The sequence below is a fragment of the Penicillium crustosum genome (assembly GCF_028827405.1).
Source record: "Penicillium crustosum strain IBT 35664 chromosome Unknown utg000002l_segment0_segment0, whole genome shotgun sequence".
Lineage (NCBI taxonomy): Eukaryota > Fungi > Ascomycota > Eurotiomycetes > Eurotiales > Aspergillaceae > Penicillium > Penicillium crustosum.
Window position 1 is genome coordinate 6,611,839 of NW_026623123.1, and position 15,364 is coordinate 6,627,202.

The window sequence follows — 15,364 nt, forward strand, 5'->3', positions numbered from 1 at the left end:
GTCGGTGAAAATCGGACGGAATCGGCGGTATATGATGCATTCTATAGGGTCGATGCTGCTGCTCGGCCGATGATGCAACCAACCCCCGCACGAAACTGAGGGAATATAAGATTTTGGTGGAGGCTTGATTTTGTGGGGTAAGTAATTAAACACCGTGTGTCTTTTTTCTGAATATCTTGTTACTGTCAATATAGGTGTCTAACCTCAAACCCCCGAGATCTCTTTCGGCAAATCATGCAATCTGAGCTTATGGTTGTTAAATGGTATCTCTTTTACCAATAACCGAAGGCATTTCTTTTCTACAGCTAATGTTGGAATGTGAAGTCTTGGTCGAATGTTCACATATGTACAATTATCTGAGAACAGCTAGATAAATATACGAATGCGAAGATTACATGCTAATATGGCATCAGTCTTCGTACTTGGCTTTCTCAAAGCTTGGAGCTCTCCTTTTGCAAGGATCGGTGACCAGATGCACGGTTCGCCGGCAGATCGACTCCCCAGGCAATGCGGCAGTCCCATTGCACATGTTCCTCTCCTCCAGAAGTAGCGCTCGCAGTGCCACGGACTGTAACAATATCATGGAACACATGCTCTCCCACGCCACCCTCAGCACTCAAGATCCAGCGACGGGCGATTTCTGTCGTCACAGGGTCATTATCACGTTCAGCATCAAGCGCCAGAAGAGCACCGGATAGAATCCAAGCCAGAGTAAACATAAAGCGACGGCCATCCGCAACAGTTGAAGCGGGGTCCTGAGTCGTGAACCGAACACGCAAAGCTGACCACGCAGCCGTCAGAGCATTCCGCAGATCTGTGCTCTGAATTAGTGTCAAGGTACGACCAAGCCATGTTTCGAATATCTTCAGGTTGTCTTTCTTGATAAGGAAGCGGACAAACTCGCTGGCTAGCACGTTGGTAGTACCCTCCCAGATAGAATTAACTGCGTTATTACGCAAAATCCGAGAGATATTGAATTCGGGCTCGTCAGCCTCATCCATATACCCGACTCCACCCATAGATTCCTGACATTCTTGAATCCCCGTAGTGGCCATCTTACTGATGACGGCCTTGGCGGTGGCTGTCAAGGTACGGAAAACCACCCCGGCTTCCTTACCAGGTTGAGGTAGATGCGCGAGATTATTAGACGATGGTCTTTGATCCTCAACTACTCCAAACAAAGCAACGGTAAACCATGCAAGATTCATTGCTCCTCGATGCTTTACTTCCAAGTCCGCGAGGAGTCGCAGATGCATTGGGATCAACCAGAGCGGTTCGCCAACGGTAGTCCTTGCTTTTGCAAAGCTTTTCGTGATGCTGATTGCTCGACGCCAACCAGCAAGTGAGCCAACGAAGGTATGAAGTCGAGTGACATTAAGAAGAGGGGCGATAGTCACGATCCCCTGGTCTAGTTCCCCGAGGAGGTGCGCACGCATGTCCTTTAGTTCCAATTCGGCAGTTGGTAATTCTTTGGTACCGAGTTTGTTCTTCAGTCGGTGGATCCTGACGCCATTAGATACAACTCTGGGGATACCGTCAGCACCCACCACGGTCCGTCGCAGTGGTGCGAGGAACGTGCTTAGCTTCCCGGATGGCGTTTTCGCGAGCAAGAGAGCAAGGTTCGCATCCGTTGCTGAGGAAAAGAACTTGAATCCGCTGATCAGGTATTCCCCATCACCTAAGGGATCGGAGCCAGAGCTGGTAGCTAGAGGCGAGTATGTAGCCCATGTTTCGGTATTTTGAACGTCGCTTCCACCAGCTCTCTCAGTCATCCACTGGCCCGAGGTCCAATGATCATCCTTTTCGGAGATCAGCCCTTGGAACGCAGTATGGAAAGGATGCGTAGATGGCAGCTTGTTGATTCTTGATGAGAGAATAAAAGCAGCACCATCGGTCATACTAATCGGACAGGAGTAGAGTCCAGAAGAGGGAGAGTACAAATAGGTCCTGGGATTATGGCATGAGTGATAGCGTAGAAAGATCGACAATAAAATACTCACAGCGCATACTGAACTGTTCTCCGATCGACCCCTAATCCCTTATCATAGCCCGCCGAGACGATCCTAATCGGATGGCGTTAGATCATGCACGTCATCTTAAAGGCGTTTTGTGGAGGATACCTATTTCGAGCACCCCATTTTCCCAATTGCTTCCAGCCTTCCGTGGTCACTAATCGATCGTAGTCATATCGCTTACCCCAAACGTTGTGGCTCTTCACATATGGGACATTGCGCTCTGCATCGGCGCTCCATTCACGAATCTGCTCGGAAATAGCCTCGGCACCGAATTGCGTGAGGTGTGGCTGTACAGATTGCAATGTAGTAAATGGTAGGTACCCTGGATAATGCTTAGTGATTACTGTAACTACATATAAATAAGAAACTCACATGCCAGTGTCCGTTGAAGGCTGGGATCTGACGTGTAGGTATTCTCCAACGGATCAGGATCGGTGATATAGCCGGTATCTGCTGTTGCAGGCTGTGGGGAAGACATGGCGTGATTGTTAGAAGTGGATGCGATTGAAAATCACAAACGGAACGCTCATAATGATATTGCTAAAGGCTACTGAAGATGCGGGGGAGATGAACCTCGGCCGTCGGTTGTCCAAAGTCTCTCATATTTACCCGCAAAAGGGCCAATTACCTGCTCATGTTACCTTATTGAACCTGGAACATGTTATCCTATATGCTTTACCGTTTCTAGTCACAGGTTATTCTGATCACAGCCTAGGCGGCAAGCCAATACCCAATAAATGATTGTTAAAGTATAATGACAGGCGACCATTTTAGCCATAACAGTCCTTCCCAGGATATCAGCGAAGAAGAAGGTCTGATTTTTTATTTAATGTTTGCTTTTGCTAACACCTGAAGACTCTCACATGTCATGCAGCGTGTTGTATCCAGTTTCAACCAAGCTGCGCGGTCCTCGGGCATCAGAGCAGACATGCCAGTAGAACAAACCACCCAGTTTCGACGAAGTCACAAATTCCGCCTTCTGTTTTACTGTTTCTGGGGTATCGTATGTGACAAAACCGCCATCAGCGCCAACACAGAATGCTGCAGCAATGTTCTTGTCATGGTACTCCTGTGTCCCCGGTCGGGGCAAATCGCGATAGTCAAAGACACCATCCTCGCCACCGTTTCCAGTGTACCTTTGGCCAGGGCCGTTACTGCCCAGGAAAGATCGCCCGTAAACCGGCACACCCAAAATGATCTTTCTAGGGGACACTCCTTGCCCTATGACGTAAGAAACTGCCGAATCACCAGATACGCCTGAGCCATAAAGCTTCGCCTGGTGGCCTGTTTCGGATTCCCATGGTCCAGCGAAATCGTAGGTCATGAGGTTGATCATGTCAAGATGCTTTTGTGCCGCAGCAAGGTCAATGTTCCGCAATGCCCACTGGCCAGCAGGGAGGGCGGTAGTAAGAACATATCGCGGAGCCGGTAGCACTTCGCGCAGACGTGCGAGGAGACGAACATAATCCTTTCCTTGATTGGAATCAGAGGGATGCTCCCAGTCGACTGTATAGCAGATTTAGTGAGTGATGTGTTTCCAAATTGAGTTAGAATCAAAAAGACAATGCGGCCTTACTGTCAATGCCATCAATTCCAAATTGATCCACTAGTTCCCGCGCAGTGCGAACGAAAGTGTCCACCTTGGACCGGCTGCTGGCTACAGCAGCGAAGTTCTCGCTACCTTTTCCACCACCACCAACAGAGAGGATGACCCTCATCTTAGAATACTGTTGCTTCAATTGGACAAAAGCTCTAAGGCAACCTTCTGCGCCGTCAACGGGCATCTGGGTATCAGCCCACTCATCACTCAGCTATGACGCAGGGTCAGTAAATATTCCCACATTGGAGGACGTGCATGCTTAAACTGAAACTTACATAGATAGTGCCATCATCTTTGACCCTGCGAGAAACCAAATTGAGATTAGCGCGTCAGCCATCTACTCGGATTCGGACCTTTGAACGGCGATGATTGGCTGTGTTTACCAGGCAAATGCGTAGAACACGTGAGAGATAAATCCCAAGCGTAAAGATGAAGGAGGCTCCTTTCGATAGATTCTCCAATTCGGATAGTAGGCCGCATTTGTGTACAATGGCACTTCATACGAGACGTGGGACTCAGCGGGGTTATGATCCGCGCCCCGTCGACGGAAGAGCCTGGAAGCTGAGAACATGGTCAAGATGTCAAGATCAGGAATGTACAAGCTCGCTCATTGAAAGGAAGCACAGAAAGGACTGAAGTTGAAGGGTATTCGGAAAAAAGAAGGGAAAAAGGAAGAGAGAAAGAGAGAAAGAGTTGAACTGAAAAAGAAAGTACCCAAAGCAATGCTGTGTGTTTCCCTTTTTGGAATACGTCACGTGGAACTTCGCCTCGTCCCTTTTACGACTTGGGCTAATTGGACTTGGACTACCCCGTAATTGGGGTGAGTATGCCCAGGTGGCCAGGCAGTTTGCAGATGCAAATCTGAGGTAACTTCACTAGGCTTCTTGGCGTAGATGGTCAAATCAGCAATTGGATACAGCGAGATGCGGGGAATGCAAGCTAAGCATATGCGCACCATTTTTTTTCTCTCTTTTCAAAAGTACAAAGTACGTTGTACGCAATGGCTTGATGTCTGCATAGATGCGGGGTCAAGGCTGATTGTGCTTACAGCCTACCTAGGTACTCCGTGCACTATCTCACAGTTCAGTACTCCGTAACTGTTCTTGAACCAAAACACACCGGATCTTCTCCGATCATCTCCGTATCACTCTACGATCGGATCTAACCAACGGATGTAGTAAGAAAATCCTATCAGGGACATTTTCCAAACTAAGGTACGAGTGTGGATCGTCATGCATGACCAATGCACCCCGTGTTCGAACAGATTTTTCAAAACGGCGCCAGATCGTCATGAAACAATATTATCGTGGAGAATGATGACTCGTGATAATTCGGTTACAGCGTCAAGCTCGCGTTGGGTGCCCCGGTGAGGAATATATTTTACGAAGCTAATGACCAAACAAAGAGAGGGGCGAAGAAAATTTCGCGTTTGGTTGATATTTGCTTTTTCGGTTTGATGATGGAAGCATTTACAGCTATCTGATTCGCCGAGGAAGAGAGTCTAGGAGATGAGGCTGGGGACTATAGGCAACGATGCATGTTGCCTCCGGCTTTATGCTTTCCCGCGGTGATCGAGTTCGGAATGTTTACTGCCTACTGCAGGGATACCGTTTGAATGACTATATCGCACGAGAAAAGCCTACTCGGATAAGCTCGAAGTATGGAGAGCACAATTACGAGAAAATAAAACGAAAAAGTGGTCTTGTCAATGCCCAAATGCGCTCATTGCGATCAACGGTCCCAAAATGGTCAACTACACAAAGCTATAAATGTCGAGGTCTAGCACTCCCACTATCTAAACCGCTTGAAGCCTCCTGGGGTTATTGGTCGCGGCTTCAGGTTTGTTCAGATAACCTTAGTTTTGTTACTTTGGCGACAAAAAAGGCGTGATTACAGATCATAGAGCGCATCTGAAGGTGAGCGTAGGAGTTTTGTGTCAACCTTGGTTCCAACATATTATTACCTCCCGCTCTGTTTGTACTATCGTGGGTACCTTGAAGGTATCGCCTGCCAAGGCAAGCAAGAGTCAATAGACTTAAGCTATCAGAAATGTTTACAGGGCATAATCAACAGGCTCCTAGATGTTTAAAATACGTGTAACGTGATAGATAATCTCGAATTATGTAGACATTGTACAATGCCCATTCCCAATTTGCGTTCTCGGTATCTTCATGCAACACTAGAGCTTAACAGCCTTGTTCAGCTCAGCCCATTTCTTCTCTCCCTCAGATCCAGGCTGCGGTGGCACAAGACCATTGATCTTCCACAAGTCTCTCGATGATTCTGCGATGAAATACTCCCATTCCATTCCCTTCGGCTCGAAAAATGGATTGAGAATCTCATCGACGGCAGCCAAGAATCTTCGTTTGGCTTCGTCGGTTTTGAAGGCACGGGCAATGTGGTATATTGTCAAGGCTGCAAAGTTGGGGTGAGGTTCGCCACCAACAAACGAAGTACCGGGAATGTTCTCGATGAAATGGACTTGGACGTAGAATGCAGGTAGGCCAACGGAGACGTACAGCCTGGTGATTGACTTGGCAAGTTGTTCTTTCTCAGATGCCGTAATGGTGTTTGGACTATGTTTGATGTACCAGGAAGGCATTTTGAAGGAAGCCGCTTTCTTGTGAGAATAATACCTCGTTGAGGATGTTTTCAGATGAATCTTAAATGGAGATGTGTTGATATATTTTTCACGTATTGGATCTTGCCCATTCTTATACTATGCTGAAGATCATAATATGTTAAATAGATCTCGCAGATTACTGATATCAAATATAGTCGCTCCATCATTCATATGCACGATCACTTATTTGCTCAGTCTCACATAGTCTTGATGTCTCGGTGCGATAGTATAATAGAAAAGTGTTGATTTCAACAACGGGTCCACTTGTAACACCATGTTTTTTGATCATTTCATCAGCCTCGGCCCCTGAGTTGATTACTATATCGTACAACCTTTCGAGCTTCACAATAGTAACACTTACGATTACTCGGGCTGTATATTATATCAGTCGGGTTATATGCTCGATCGATCAGGCTAACATTAAAAATATGATGACGTCGAGCATGGCGATGTCGCATGGAATTGAGGCTCTCTTTAGAACCAGGCTGCGAGTATGACGTGGGTCGATTCCATCATTTTTCTTATCCTGGCCTATCAACCAGATCTAAATAAAGATTTAGGCAAACTACGTAGGTAGATTCCCTAGTAGATTACAAATACAATCAAGGGATATAAAAGGCAGTTGAGCGCAGTACATAATGTTTTCTCCCCACCAGCACTTGAATAATCAACAAGATGTCTAATGAATTGATCTTTATCACCGGAGCCACTGGCTTCATTGGGAGCGCCACTGCAGTGGCTGCTCTGGAGGCGGGATATCGACTGCGAGTTTGTCTTCGCAAGCCATCTGAGCAATTGGAAACTCTGCTGTCGGAGTATAGCGACCAAGTTGAATTTGTTATCGTCCCAGACCTCACTGATGAGGCGGCATTCGACGACAAGTTGAACGGCGTAGACTATGTCCTTCATCTTGCATCCCCTCTTCCCCATGGGACCGACAAGCAGACATACTTTCCCCCGGCTGTGAAGGGGACCACCGCCTTGCTGAAAGCAGCAGCTAAGGTGCCAACCATCAAGAAGGTCGTGATCACCTCGTCCATTGTGGCCTTGATTCCATTGACTGGCATTCCTACTGGTGGTGTGGTGAAAGGTACCTTATAACCCACTTTGTGATATCCGAAAGAATTGTATTGACATATACCCTAGAGGACAACGATTGGGACTTTTCAGTTGATGAAAATGCCAATTTTGAGGACCCTCAAAATCCGGCTGCAACACCAATGCGCCTGTATCACGCCTCAAAACTGCTTGCAGACCACGCAACTTGGGAGTTCCGGGCGACAGAGAAGCCACACTATGCATTGGTGACGTTGCATCCCGCATTTGTGTACGGGCGCAATCTTGTTCAGAGTTCTGCCGACGCAGTCAACGCGGGGTCTAACGGTAATCTGTGGGATATCATCATGAAGGCTGATCCCACTAAAAATATGGTAGGAGTGCATATTCAAGATGTGGCCGAGGCACACATCAAAGCACTCGATCCGAAGATTGTGGATGGCTCGAAATATCTCCTGGCCGGGCCGAAGACGACGGGTTCTGAGATTGCGCGCATTGTGCACAGACTCTATCCGGATTCTGGAGCATTGATCTCTGAGGATTTCCAAGGTGTCTCGCCCCCAGTTGATGCGACCAAAGCGGAGACAGAGCTTGGGATTCAATGGCGTTCATTCGAGTCAATGGTGCGGGAGGTGATGGATCAGCAGCTCGGGTTCTCGTAAATATGCTCTGTCGAAACACATTTTTATAGGTCAACAGCAGTACTTCACGATATCAGTTGTAGTCTCAATTTGAAATAGATAGCAATTGGATTGGACGTTAGGTTTTAGTTTTCTGTCATCTTGGTTGCTTCTGGTTTTCTATATTTACCAATTTATATATCCTTGTCTCCATTTAAGCGTACGGTGACATATTTTCCAAGGGACGAACAGCATGACACTCAGGGGTATTAATATATCAATCAGAATTTTGCTTCTAATGTAAGTTTAAAGGTTAGTATGACTTGGCTGTCCATGGGTTAAATTGGATGCCAAAATGCAAACGAGCCAAACACCAATTTGCCACCTGATTTCTAAGGCGACAACTGGAGAACAACCTGGACAGCTCCGCAACCTTCAACAACTACGACTTCTCCCTTGAGTATCCTTCTCCATGTCAATTTGAGCTAAAATACACCGAGAATCTGATTTTCAATCTCTCTACAACTCGTGAAATTCCATCCACAAAGAGGCGGGCATAGTCAATCGAACACACACACCTGACTTGCGACCACCACCGATCCTCTCTTCACCCTCCACACTTCACCTGTCGCTTCAGCTTCATTAAGCCATGGCTAACGACACCAAAAGCGCAGCTGCACACATCATATCTGCCGAACCGACACGCGATCCTAGCTACAATGAATTTTCTTTCACACCGTTTCTGCGCAAGAGCTTCGGCTTCGGACTCGCCAGCGATGTACCTGTTTGCAAAGCTTATAGTGAAGGACACTGCCCATTAGGACCTGCTTGTCCAGATCGCCATCCCACTCCATCTCGTGTGACAACTTCGACTACCACAGCATCCGGAATGGCGCCATCTACAACACACGGATCGCTAGTTTGCAAACATTTTCTCAAGGGATTATGCAAAAAAGGTCTGAAATGCGAATACCTCCACGAATATAACCTTCGACGAATGCCAGAATGCCAGTCATTTTCACGATCCGGATACTGCACCAACGGTGACGATTGCCTTTACCAGCATGTCCGTGAGGAGGCACGCCTGCCGCCTTGCGAGCACTACGACCGCGGATATTGCGAATTGGGACCACTATGTGCAAAGCGACACGTCCGCCGACGTCTATGTGCCTTCTACCTCGCCGGATTCTGCCCCGATGGAAAAGCATGTGCCGATGCTCACCCTCGCTGGCCGGAGAACCTACCACGGCCTACAATGCGCACTGAAAAGACGGAGGAAGAACTTGAGCATGAACGAGTTCTCATCCGTGAAGAACAAGAACGGGAAAAAGAACGGGAACGAGAATGGCGAAACGAACGTGGTCGGGGTGGTGGATTTGGGCGTGGTCGCTTCCGCGGGCGTGGAAGGGGTTAGGTGGAATTCTTATCGCAAGGGTTTTTTTTTGGCGACATTGCATGGCATGGAGTGAGGTGTGGCTTCAGCAAGGGGTCCACGGACTTGGTTTCTTTTCGTTTATGGTTCTTGCGCTAGTCCCGCGATACCCCCCATTGAATTTGACGCAAGAATATTCATCAATTTTTTCCTTTTTTTTTTTTTTTTTTTTCACTTGAGCTCAATGGCATAACTGGTGTTACAAGGAAGACGTCCTTGTTCCACCCTTGCTGTATTATATATACTTTCTGCTATACTGGCTTCGCCTGGCAATAATAAATCTGTGCAGTGAAACCACATGTCTCTTCGTGTTAATAGTCAGCCACCGGACCTAAGTACGCCGGTGTCAGCTTACAGCAATCTAATCTTGGAACTCATATGATGAAATCGGAGCCTTGTATGGTCAACACAGTGAAGAAATCATAAGGGACTTCATGACATCATGATAAGCACTGTAGAGATGTATATCCTCTTAATTCCGCAGTTGACAAAGCAATATTTTTCTAGTAGAATCTGAACAACTTACAATTTTTTTACTAATGATTTTGTAACTCTACTAAGGCACGTAGTAGCGTCCTTAGCGCGCAAAATTTCCCGAGATCATATTTGTCAGTCTTCAGTAAGAATCACTAAAGCCAAAGCTATATCCGAGTGGAACCTGTTCGGCCAATCATATTCCATCCTCGGGTGCTCTGTCATGGGTGACTGATGCTTTGTTGCGCAGCTAATCATAGAGGTACCTGAGTCCACATACTAATTAATATGGTGGATGAGGTACCTAACACATTCCTTCTGGCGGGGTGTGAACCCTTTATAACTAGCTCCCCTCCCCGCTCTGCATATCTCATTCATTCTACATTCACACTACAATTCCCAAACCATCATCATGGCTCCCAAGGTTGCAATCGTCTACGTGCGTGTTCCAATGGCAATATATTCCTCTATAATCTCACTAACTGTCCAAACAGTACTCCATGTACGGCCACATCCAGGCCTTGGCCGAGGCCGAGAAGAAGGGCATTGAGTCCGCTGGTGGCCAAGCCGAGATCTTCCAGTCAGTCACACCACCATTGTTACCTTTTATATCATTTGATTAACATTTTTATGTCTCTAGGATCGCTGAGACCCTCAACGAGGAAGTTTTGGCCAAGATGCACGCTCCTACCAAGGCCAGCTACCCCGTCATTGAGCCCGCCGATCTCCTCGCCTACGACGCTGTTCTGTTCGGTATCCCTACCCGTTACGGTAACTTCCCTGCTCAGTGGAAGACCTTCTGGGACAAGACCGGTGGCATCTGGGCCACTGGTGGCTTCTGGGGCAAGTACGCTGGTCTCTTCGTCTCCACCGGTACCCAGGGTGGTGGTCAGGAGTCCACTGCTCTTGCCTCGATGAGCACTCTCGCTCACCACGGCTTCATCTACGTTCCCCTCGGCTACAAGACCGTCTTCGCCCAGCTGAGCAACTTGAACGAGGTTCACGGTGGTAGCGCCTGGGGTGCTGGTACCTTCGCTGTAAGTTAACATGACAGACCCACCTCAATACGTTATTCTTACTGACCATCTCGTCTATAGGGTGCCGACGGTTCCCGCCAGCCCTCCGCGCTTGAGCTTGAGGTTGCCACCGCTCAGGGCAAGGCCTTCTACGAGACCGTCTCCAAGGTCCAGTGACTCCATGGTAGTACCGAGTCGAAGCCGGAAAGTTCGACTCCTGCTGCTCAGGCGGCCGCTCAAAAGACCGAGCAGCCTGCTAAGGAGCAACGGGGTACTCAGGAGCCAGCCAAGAAGGAGAAGAGTGACGAGGGGCCATGCGGTTTGCCTAAGAAATGTACCATTCTTTAATTAGGCCCATGTCTCTCTTCTTGTGTTCTCTAATTTTCGGCTGTTCTCCCTGGGGCGTTCTCTCGGCGTTTCGACTAATTCATGACGATACGGGCATACCATTTCCATTTTTCAACAGCCAGTTATCTCTAGCCTAATGGAAGATATATTTGGAAGAATTGTCAATTGCTTTTGCGCAAACGCATAGCAATTCGTATCTCTGTCCTTCTTTTTCCAAGTAAAACATGCAGAAATTCTCCCTAGACGAGAAATGCTCATTACTAGCACCTACTGCGCTTTTACTTCTAAATACCTATCCAACCTTCTATAATTGACTCTCATCTGGCAGGCGTGGCATCCGCACAGCGACTTTAACCACATGACAACCGTCCTTTGGCGCCCTTCTTCCTCTCATTAGGCCAGCAAAGGGATTGGAGGGCAAAACTCGCTGCTTGGGCTTTTAGCGTTCGTGCTCGTTCCTATTCTATTACCCAAGTACGGCGAGGCCATTGGAGAGAAATGACCCGTGGGTCTTGAATGTAGAAAGGCTTAAACCCAAAACCATGGAAGGCTAGAACCCACTACACTTTATGCTGACTATCGGGGGTATTGGTATTGTGTATTAACTAAATAGCAACAAGCTGCTATCTCCGCATGCTCACTACCCTAATACCTTCACGAATAGTATGTAAAACCTTGTATGTAAATAATCAAATACAATATAAACAGTGAGACTTCACTGGGTATGACAACATAGTCTATATGAAAAAGTAGGAATCTAATTAGCTTGTTTTATGATTTAGTTAAGAGGGCGCAGTCACCTTGGTTATCTGTCTATAACGCAAGTCTCTCAAAATATGTAAATATGTCCCTCATACGTGTGAAGATCATAAAGCAACCAATATCGTGTTTCTTCTTGTTACTCTACTTAAACCCCCGAGCGATGAAAACAAAAACTTGCGCCGGTATAGTTAACAAATTGGCCAATCTTCCTTTTGCCATTTAAGATACATTCCAGGCTTGCTCGCGCGAATGATGATTAACCATGCACTGAATCAATACGGAAACCTCAAATAATAACAGCTAAAGGTTACCTTTTGTAAAAACAACCCATTCTACGGGCTTTTAGGTGTATCTATACATATCCATCGTTTTACTAGGGAGTAATGTACATACATAAAGCTCTGTATCCGTAACAACTTTACCGACGCCTCGCCCAAAACTCCACAGCCGACCGCGGGGTGTTTTGTCAGCCAGGTACCATACCGCCCGCCAGCTGTGACGTGACCAGGGAAGCTTCGAGTCGAGCTTCTTTCTTTCACTTGCATGTGTCTTCTCGGTCTTCTTTTTCCACTTGTGTACTGCGGAAGGTGAAGCCAATATCACTCCATCCTTCTCTTCAACCGTGCTCTAGTTTTATCAGGGCCAGGATGACCTCCATTCTTCTGCGATTCGAGAGTCGAAATGGCCAATTTCGACTTACGGTCAGCCCGGAGGAACTCTTCCCATCACTTCAAAAAAAGGTATCTCCCCGCACTTGGTGAGAAGAAAGTGATAGCAGGATTAGAGTCAAATGCTAATCTGGCAACCGCTATTAGATTCTAGAACACCTCCCGTCAAATGTCGAACCTTCGTCCATTACCCTCTCCAATAAACCGATCGGCACAGGTGGTGAGGAGAGACTACTGCAAGGCCTACAAGGGGTTTCGCTTCAGCAGGTTGGCCTGAAGTAAGTGTCGAATGTTATATTGGCCTCTAGAGATTGAATTACTCACGCGCCGCTGAATTGAAGGCATGGAGATAAGCTTTTTATTGGGTACCAAGAACAGACACAACAGAATGGACCCTCAAACGGCACCGCATCTACCACTACAGAACACCGACTGAATGGAGCACCGATTACCAAGCAACAGACAGTCCCAATCCGTCCGCAGCCAAGTTCGTCCGCTCCAACTAAGAACCCGTGGGAGCTAGTGCAGCAGTCACCGCTGGACAATCTCTTAGATAAGAAAGATGGAAAGATCAAGCGTGGCATGGATCACAAAATGTGCAGGCACGGTCCCCGAGGCATGTGTGATTACTGTATGCCACTTGAGCCCTACGATGCGAACAACATGGCAGAGAAGAAGATCAAGCACCTTTCTTTCCACTCATACCTGCGGAAAATCAATGCCGCGACCAACAAGCCCGAAATGGGAACCTCGTTCATGCCTCCGCTCAATGAACCATATTACCGGGTGCGAAGCGACTGCCCATCGGGACATTCCCCTTGGCCGGAGGGCATTTGCACCAAATGTCAACCAAGCGCAATCAGTCTGCAGCCCCAGGAATTCCGCATGGTAGACCATGTGGAGTTCTCATCCCCTGATTTAATCAATTCCCTGCTTGATTTCTGGCGAAAGTCAGGTGCTCAACGGCTGGGTTTCTTGTATGGGACATATGAGGAATACACTGAAGTACCACTAGGTGTCAAGGCTGTTGTGGAAGCAATCTATGAACCCCCGCAAACAGGCGAAGTTGATGGCGTAACACTCCATGACTGGCACAACGAAAAGGAAGTGGACGAGGTAGCCCGTCTTTGCGGATTGCAGAAGGTTGGTGTCATCTTTACTGACTTGGTTGATGGCGGCCGTGGGGATGGTTCGGTGGTTTGCAAGCGGCATATCGACTCATACTTCTTGTCTTCACTCGAAATCGCCTTCGCTGCACGACTCCAGGCACAAAACCCCAAATCAACGAAATGGAGCCGGACTGGTCAGTTCGGCTCGGATTTCGTGACGTGTGTGCTCAGTGGAGACGAGACAGGTGCGATTGCTATCAGCTCATACCAAGCATCCGTGTCTGCAGTCGAGATGGTTCGAGGAGATATAGTCGAGCCCTCAGCGGACCCAACCGTCATGCTGGTGCAATCAGAGCATGACGAAGATCTCGGAAACAGGACACGATACATTCCCGAGGTCTTCTACCGGCGAATTAATGAGTACGGTGCAAGCGTACAGGAGAGCGCTGAGCCGAGTTTCCCAGTCGATTTCCTGCTAGTCACCCTCACCCACGGATTCCCAACAGATTCATCCCCGTTATTCACCAACAGTCGCTTCCCTATCGAAAACCGTGAAGTCATCGGCGAGAGCCAAGAGCTTCGACACGTTGCCCAGAAACTCATGTCCCATGGCGATCCCGATAAAGCTATCCAAGGCGTTTCCGACTTCCACATCCTGTGCTTCTTGCATGGAGTGGGCACGTTTAGCAAGGTCGGTGTTATATTGTGTATATTTCAATTTAGTGTATGTGACGCTAACTCGCATTCTCGAACAGGATGAGGAATCGCTGCTCTGTCGCGTCGCCAGAACAAAGTCCCCCGTCGAGGGCATGCAGCTCGTGAATACCCCAGGATGGGCTACGTTGATGACAATTCTTCAAGAGAGTGGTGAGCGCCCCCCTAAGCGCCCCTGGCCCACACCGGCTGAGCCTTCTCGCTCGGGTTCCCAAACCCGGAAACGCCGCAACTCCCCACCCTCTGCCCTACCCCGGTCCATATCTCCCAGTCCCGAGAGTGACCAGCTTGCTAAGAGGTTTAAGGGAGCTAGTTTAGAGTGACGGGTTTCGTCTTTTTGCCGCTCGGTTTTCATCGCACTTCCCCCAGACCCTTCGGTTCCGCCCTCCCCACCGTGTTGCCCTAAAAGTTACGAGGATGGCACTTTTCGTCGCCTTTTCCCCCGAGACATTGTCGATTCGCCGACCCGAGATGCAGATTTGATGGTGCGGGAATGGAAGTTAGTAGGCCCTTGGGCCCGTCGGCTAGTTATAGCAGGCTAAAGCTCTGCCCGATATCATTGCATTTCGACGAATATACCACTCGAAGTCCAGTTTGCGCCTTATGCGTCTTATGCGTCTTAGAGCCATGGAGTGTGCTATAATGAAATAATCCACTCATACTCTCGTCTCAGGGGCTTCCTTAATGAAATCTACGCTTTTTTTTTTTGGGTAACATACACATGTCGACGGGTAGAAGTCTGTGATTGTACAATATGCCTAGATCGATGGGGATTAATGAGTTTATGTACATATTTGCATACATATTCGCAGATAAGTTATGTTTACGTAGCGCGTGGCAGTGACGTCAAACGAGGACCTGCCGTAGACTGAGTCTACTACGCACCGTGAACCATAGCATCAACTTTTTGGGAATGTACTTCATGGT

General features: G+C 47.9%; 7 protein-coding genes across 7 annotated transcripts; 4 read left to right on the forward strand and 3 right to left on the reverse strand.

The window, feature by feature from the left end:
- Nucleotides 1-431: 431 nt before the first annotated feature.
- Nucleotides 432-2,493, reverse strand: N7487_006033 (putative acyl-CoA dehydrogenase; the record flags this gene model as incomplete). Its single annotated transcript, XM_056873780.1, has 4 exons — nucleotides 432-1,947; nucleotides 2,001-2,063; nucleotides 2,121-2,337; nucleotides 2,388-2,493. 4 exons carry the CDS (start codon nucleotides 2,491-2,493, stop codon nucleotides 432-434), a joined length of 1,902 nt encoding a protein of 633 aa, XP_056731500.1.
- A 381-nt stretch (nucleotides 2,494-2,874) lies between these two features.
- N7487_006034 (glycoside hydrolase family 18 protein) lies at nucleotides 2,875-4,186 on the reverse strand (the record flags this gene model as incomplete). Its single annotated transcript, XM_056873781.1, has 4 exons — nucleotides 2,875-3,521; nucleotides 3,592-3,826; nucleotides 3,891-3,915; nucleotides 3,999-4,186. The coding sequence occupies 4 exons, from the start codon at nucleotides 4,184-4,186 to the stop codon at nucleotides 2,875-2,877; spliced, it is 1,095 nt and encodes a 364-aa protein (XP_056731501.1).
- Nucleotides 4,187-5,794: 1,608 nt separating this feature from the next.
- Nucleotides 5,795-6,217, reverse strand: N7487_006035 (tautomerase family protein; the record flags this gene model as incomplete). Its single annotated transcript, XM_056873782.1, has 1 exon — nucleotides 5,795-6,217. The coding sequence occupies one exon, from the start codon at nucleotides 6,215-6,217 to the stop codon at nucleotides 5,795-5,797; it is 423 nt and encodes a 140-aa protein (XP_056731502.1).
- A 696-nt stretch (nucleotides 6,218-6,913) lies between these two features.
- N7487_006036 (ketoreductase sphI) lies at nucleotides 6,914-7,956 on the forward strand (the record flags this gene model as incomplete). The annotated part of the gene is made up of 2 exons (XM_056873783.1): nucleotides 6,914-7,328; nucleotides 7,385-7,956. 2 exons carry the CDS (start codon nucleotides 6,914-6,916, stop codon nucleotides 7,954-7,956), a joined length of 987 nt encoding a protein of 328 aa, XP_056731503.1.
- A 607-nt stretch (nucleotides 7,957-8,563) lies between these two features.
- yth1 (cleavage polyadenylation factor RNA-binding subunit YTH1) lies at nucleotides 8,564-9,328 on the forward strand (the record flags this gene model as incomplete). The annotated part of the gene is made up of 1 exon (XM_056873784.1): nucleotides 8,564-9,328. The coding sequence occupies one exon, from the start codon at nucleotides 8,564-8,566 to the stop codon at nucleotides 9,326-9,328; it is 765 nt and encodes a 254-aa protein (XP_056731504.1).
- Nucleotides 9,329-10,232: 904 nt separating this feature from the next.
- On the forward strand, nucleotides 10,233-11,013 carry pst2 (putative NADH-quinone oxidoreductase Pst2; the record flags this gene model as incomplete). The annotated part of the gene is made up of 4 exons (XM_056873785.1): nucleotides 10,233-10,259; nucleotides 10,315-10,400; nucleotides 10,461-10,857; nucleotides 10,918-11,013. 4 exons carry the CDS (start codon nucleotides 10,233-10,235, stop codon nucleotides 11,011-11,013), a joined length of 606 nt encoding a protein of 201 aa, XP_056731505.1.
- Nucleotides 11,014-12,570: 1,557 nt separating this feature from the next.
- On the forward strand, nucleotides 12,571-14,850 carry npl4 (nuclear protein localization protein 4). The gene is made up of 4 exons (XM_056873786.1): nucleotides 12,571-12,686; nucleotides 12,762-12,892; nucleotides 12,956-14,414; nucleotides 14,479-14,850. Exons 1-4 carry the CDS (start codon nucleotides 12,594-12,596, stop codon nucleotides 14,758-14,760), a joined length of 1,965 nt encoding a protein of 654 aa, XP_056731506.1. The 5' UTR covers nucleotides 12,571-12,593; the 3' UTR covers nucleotides 14,761-14,850.
- Nucleotides 14,851-15,364: the final 514 nt, after the last annotated feature.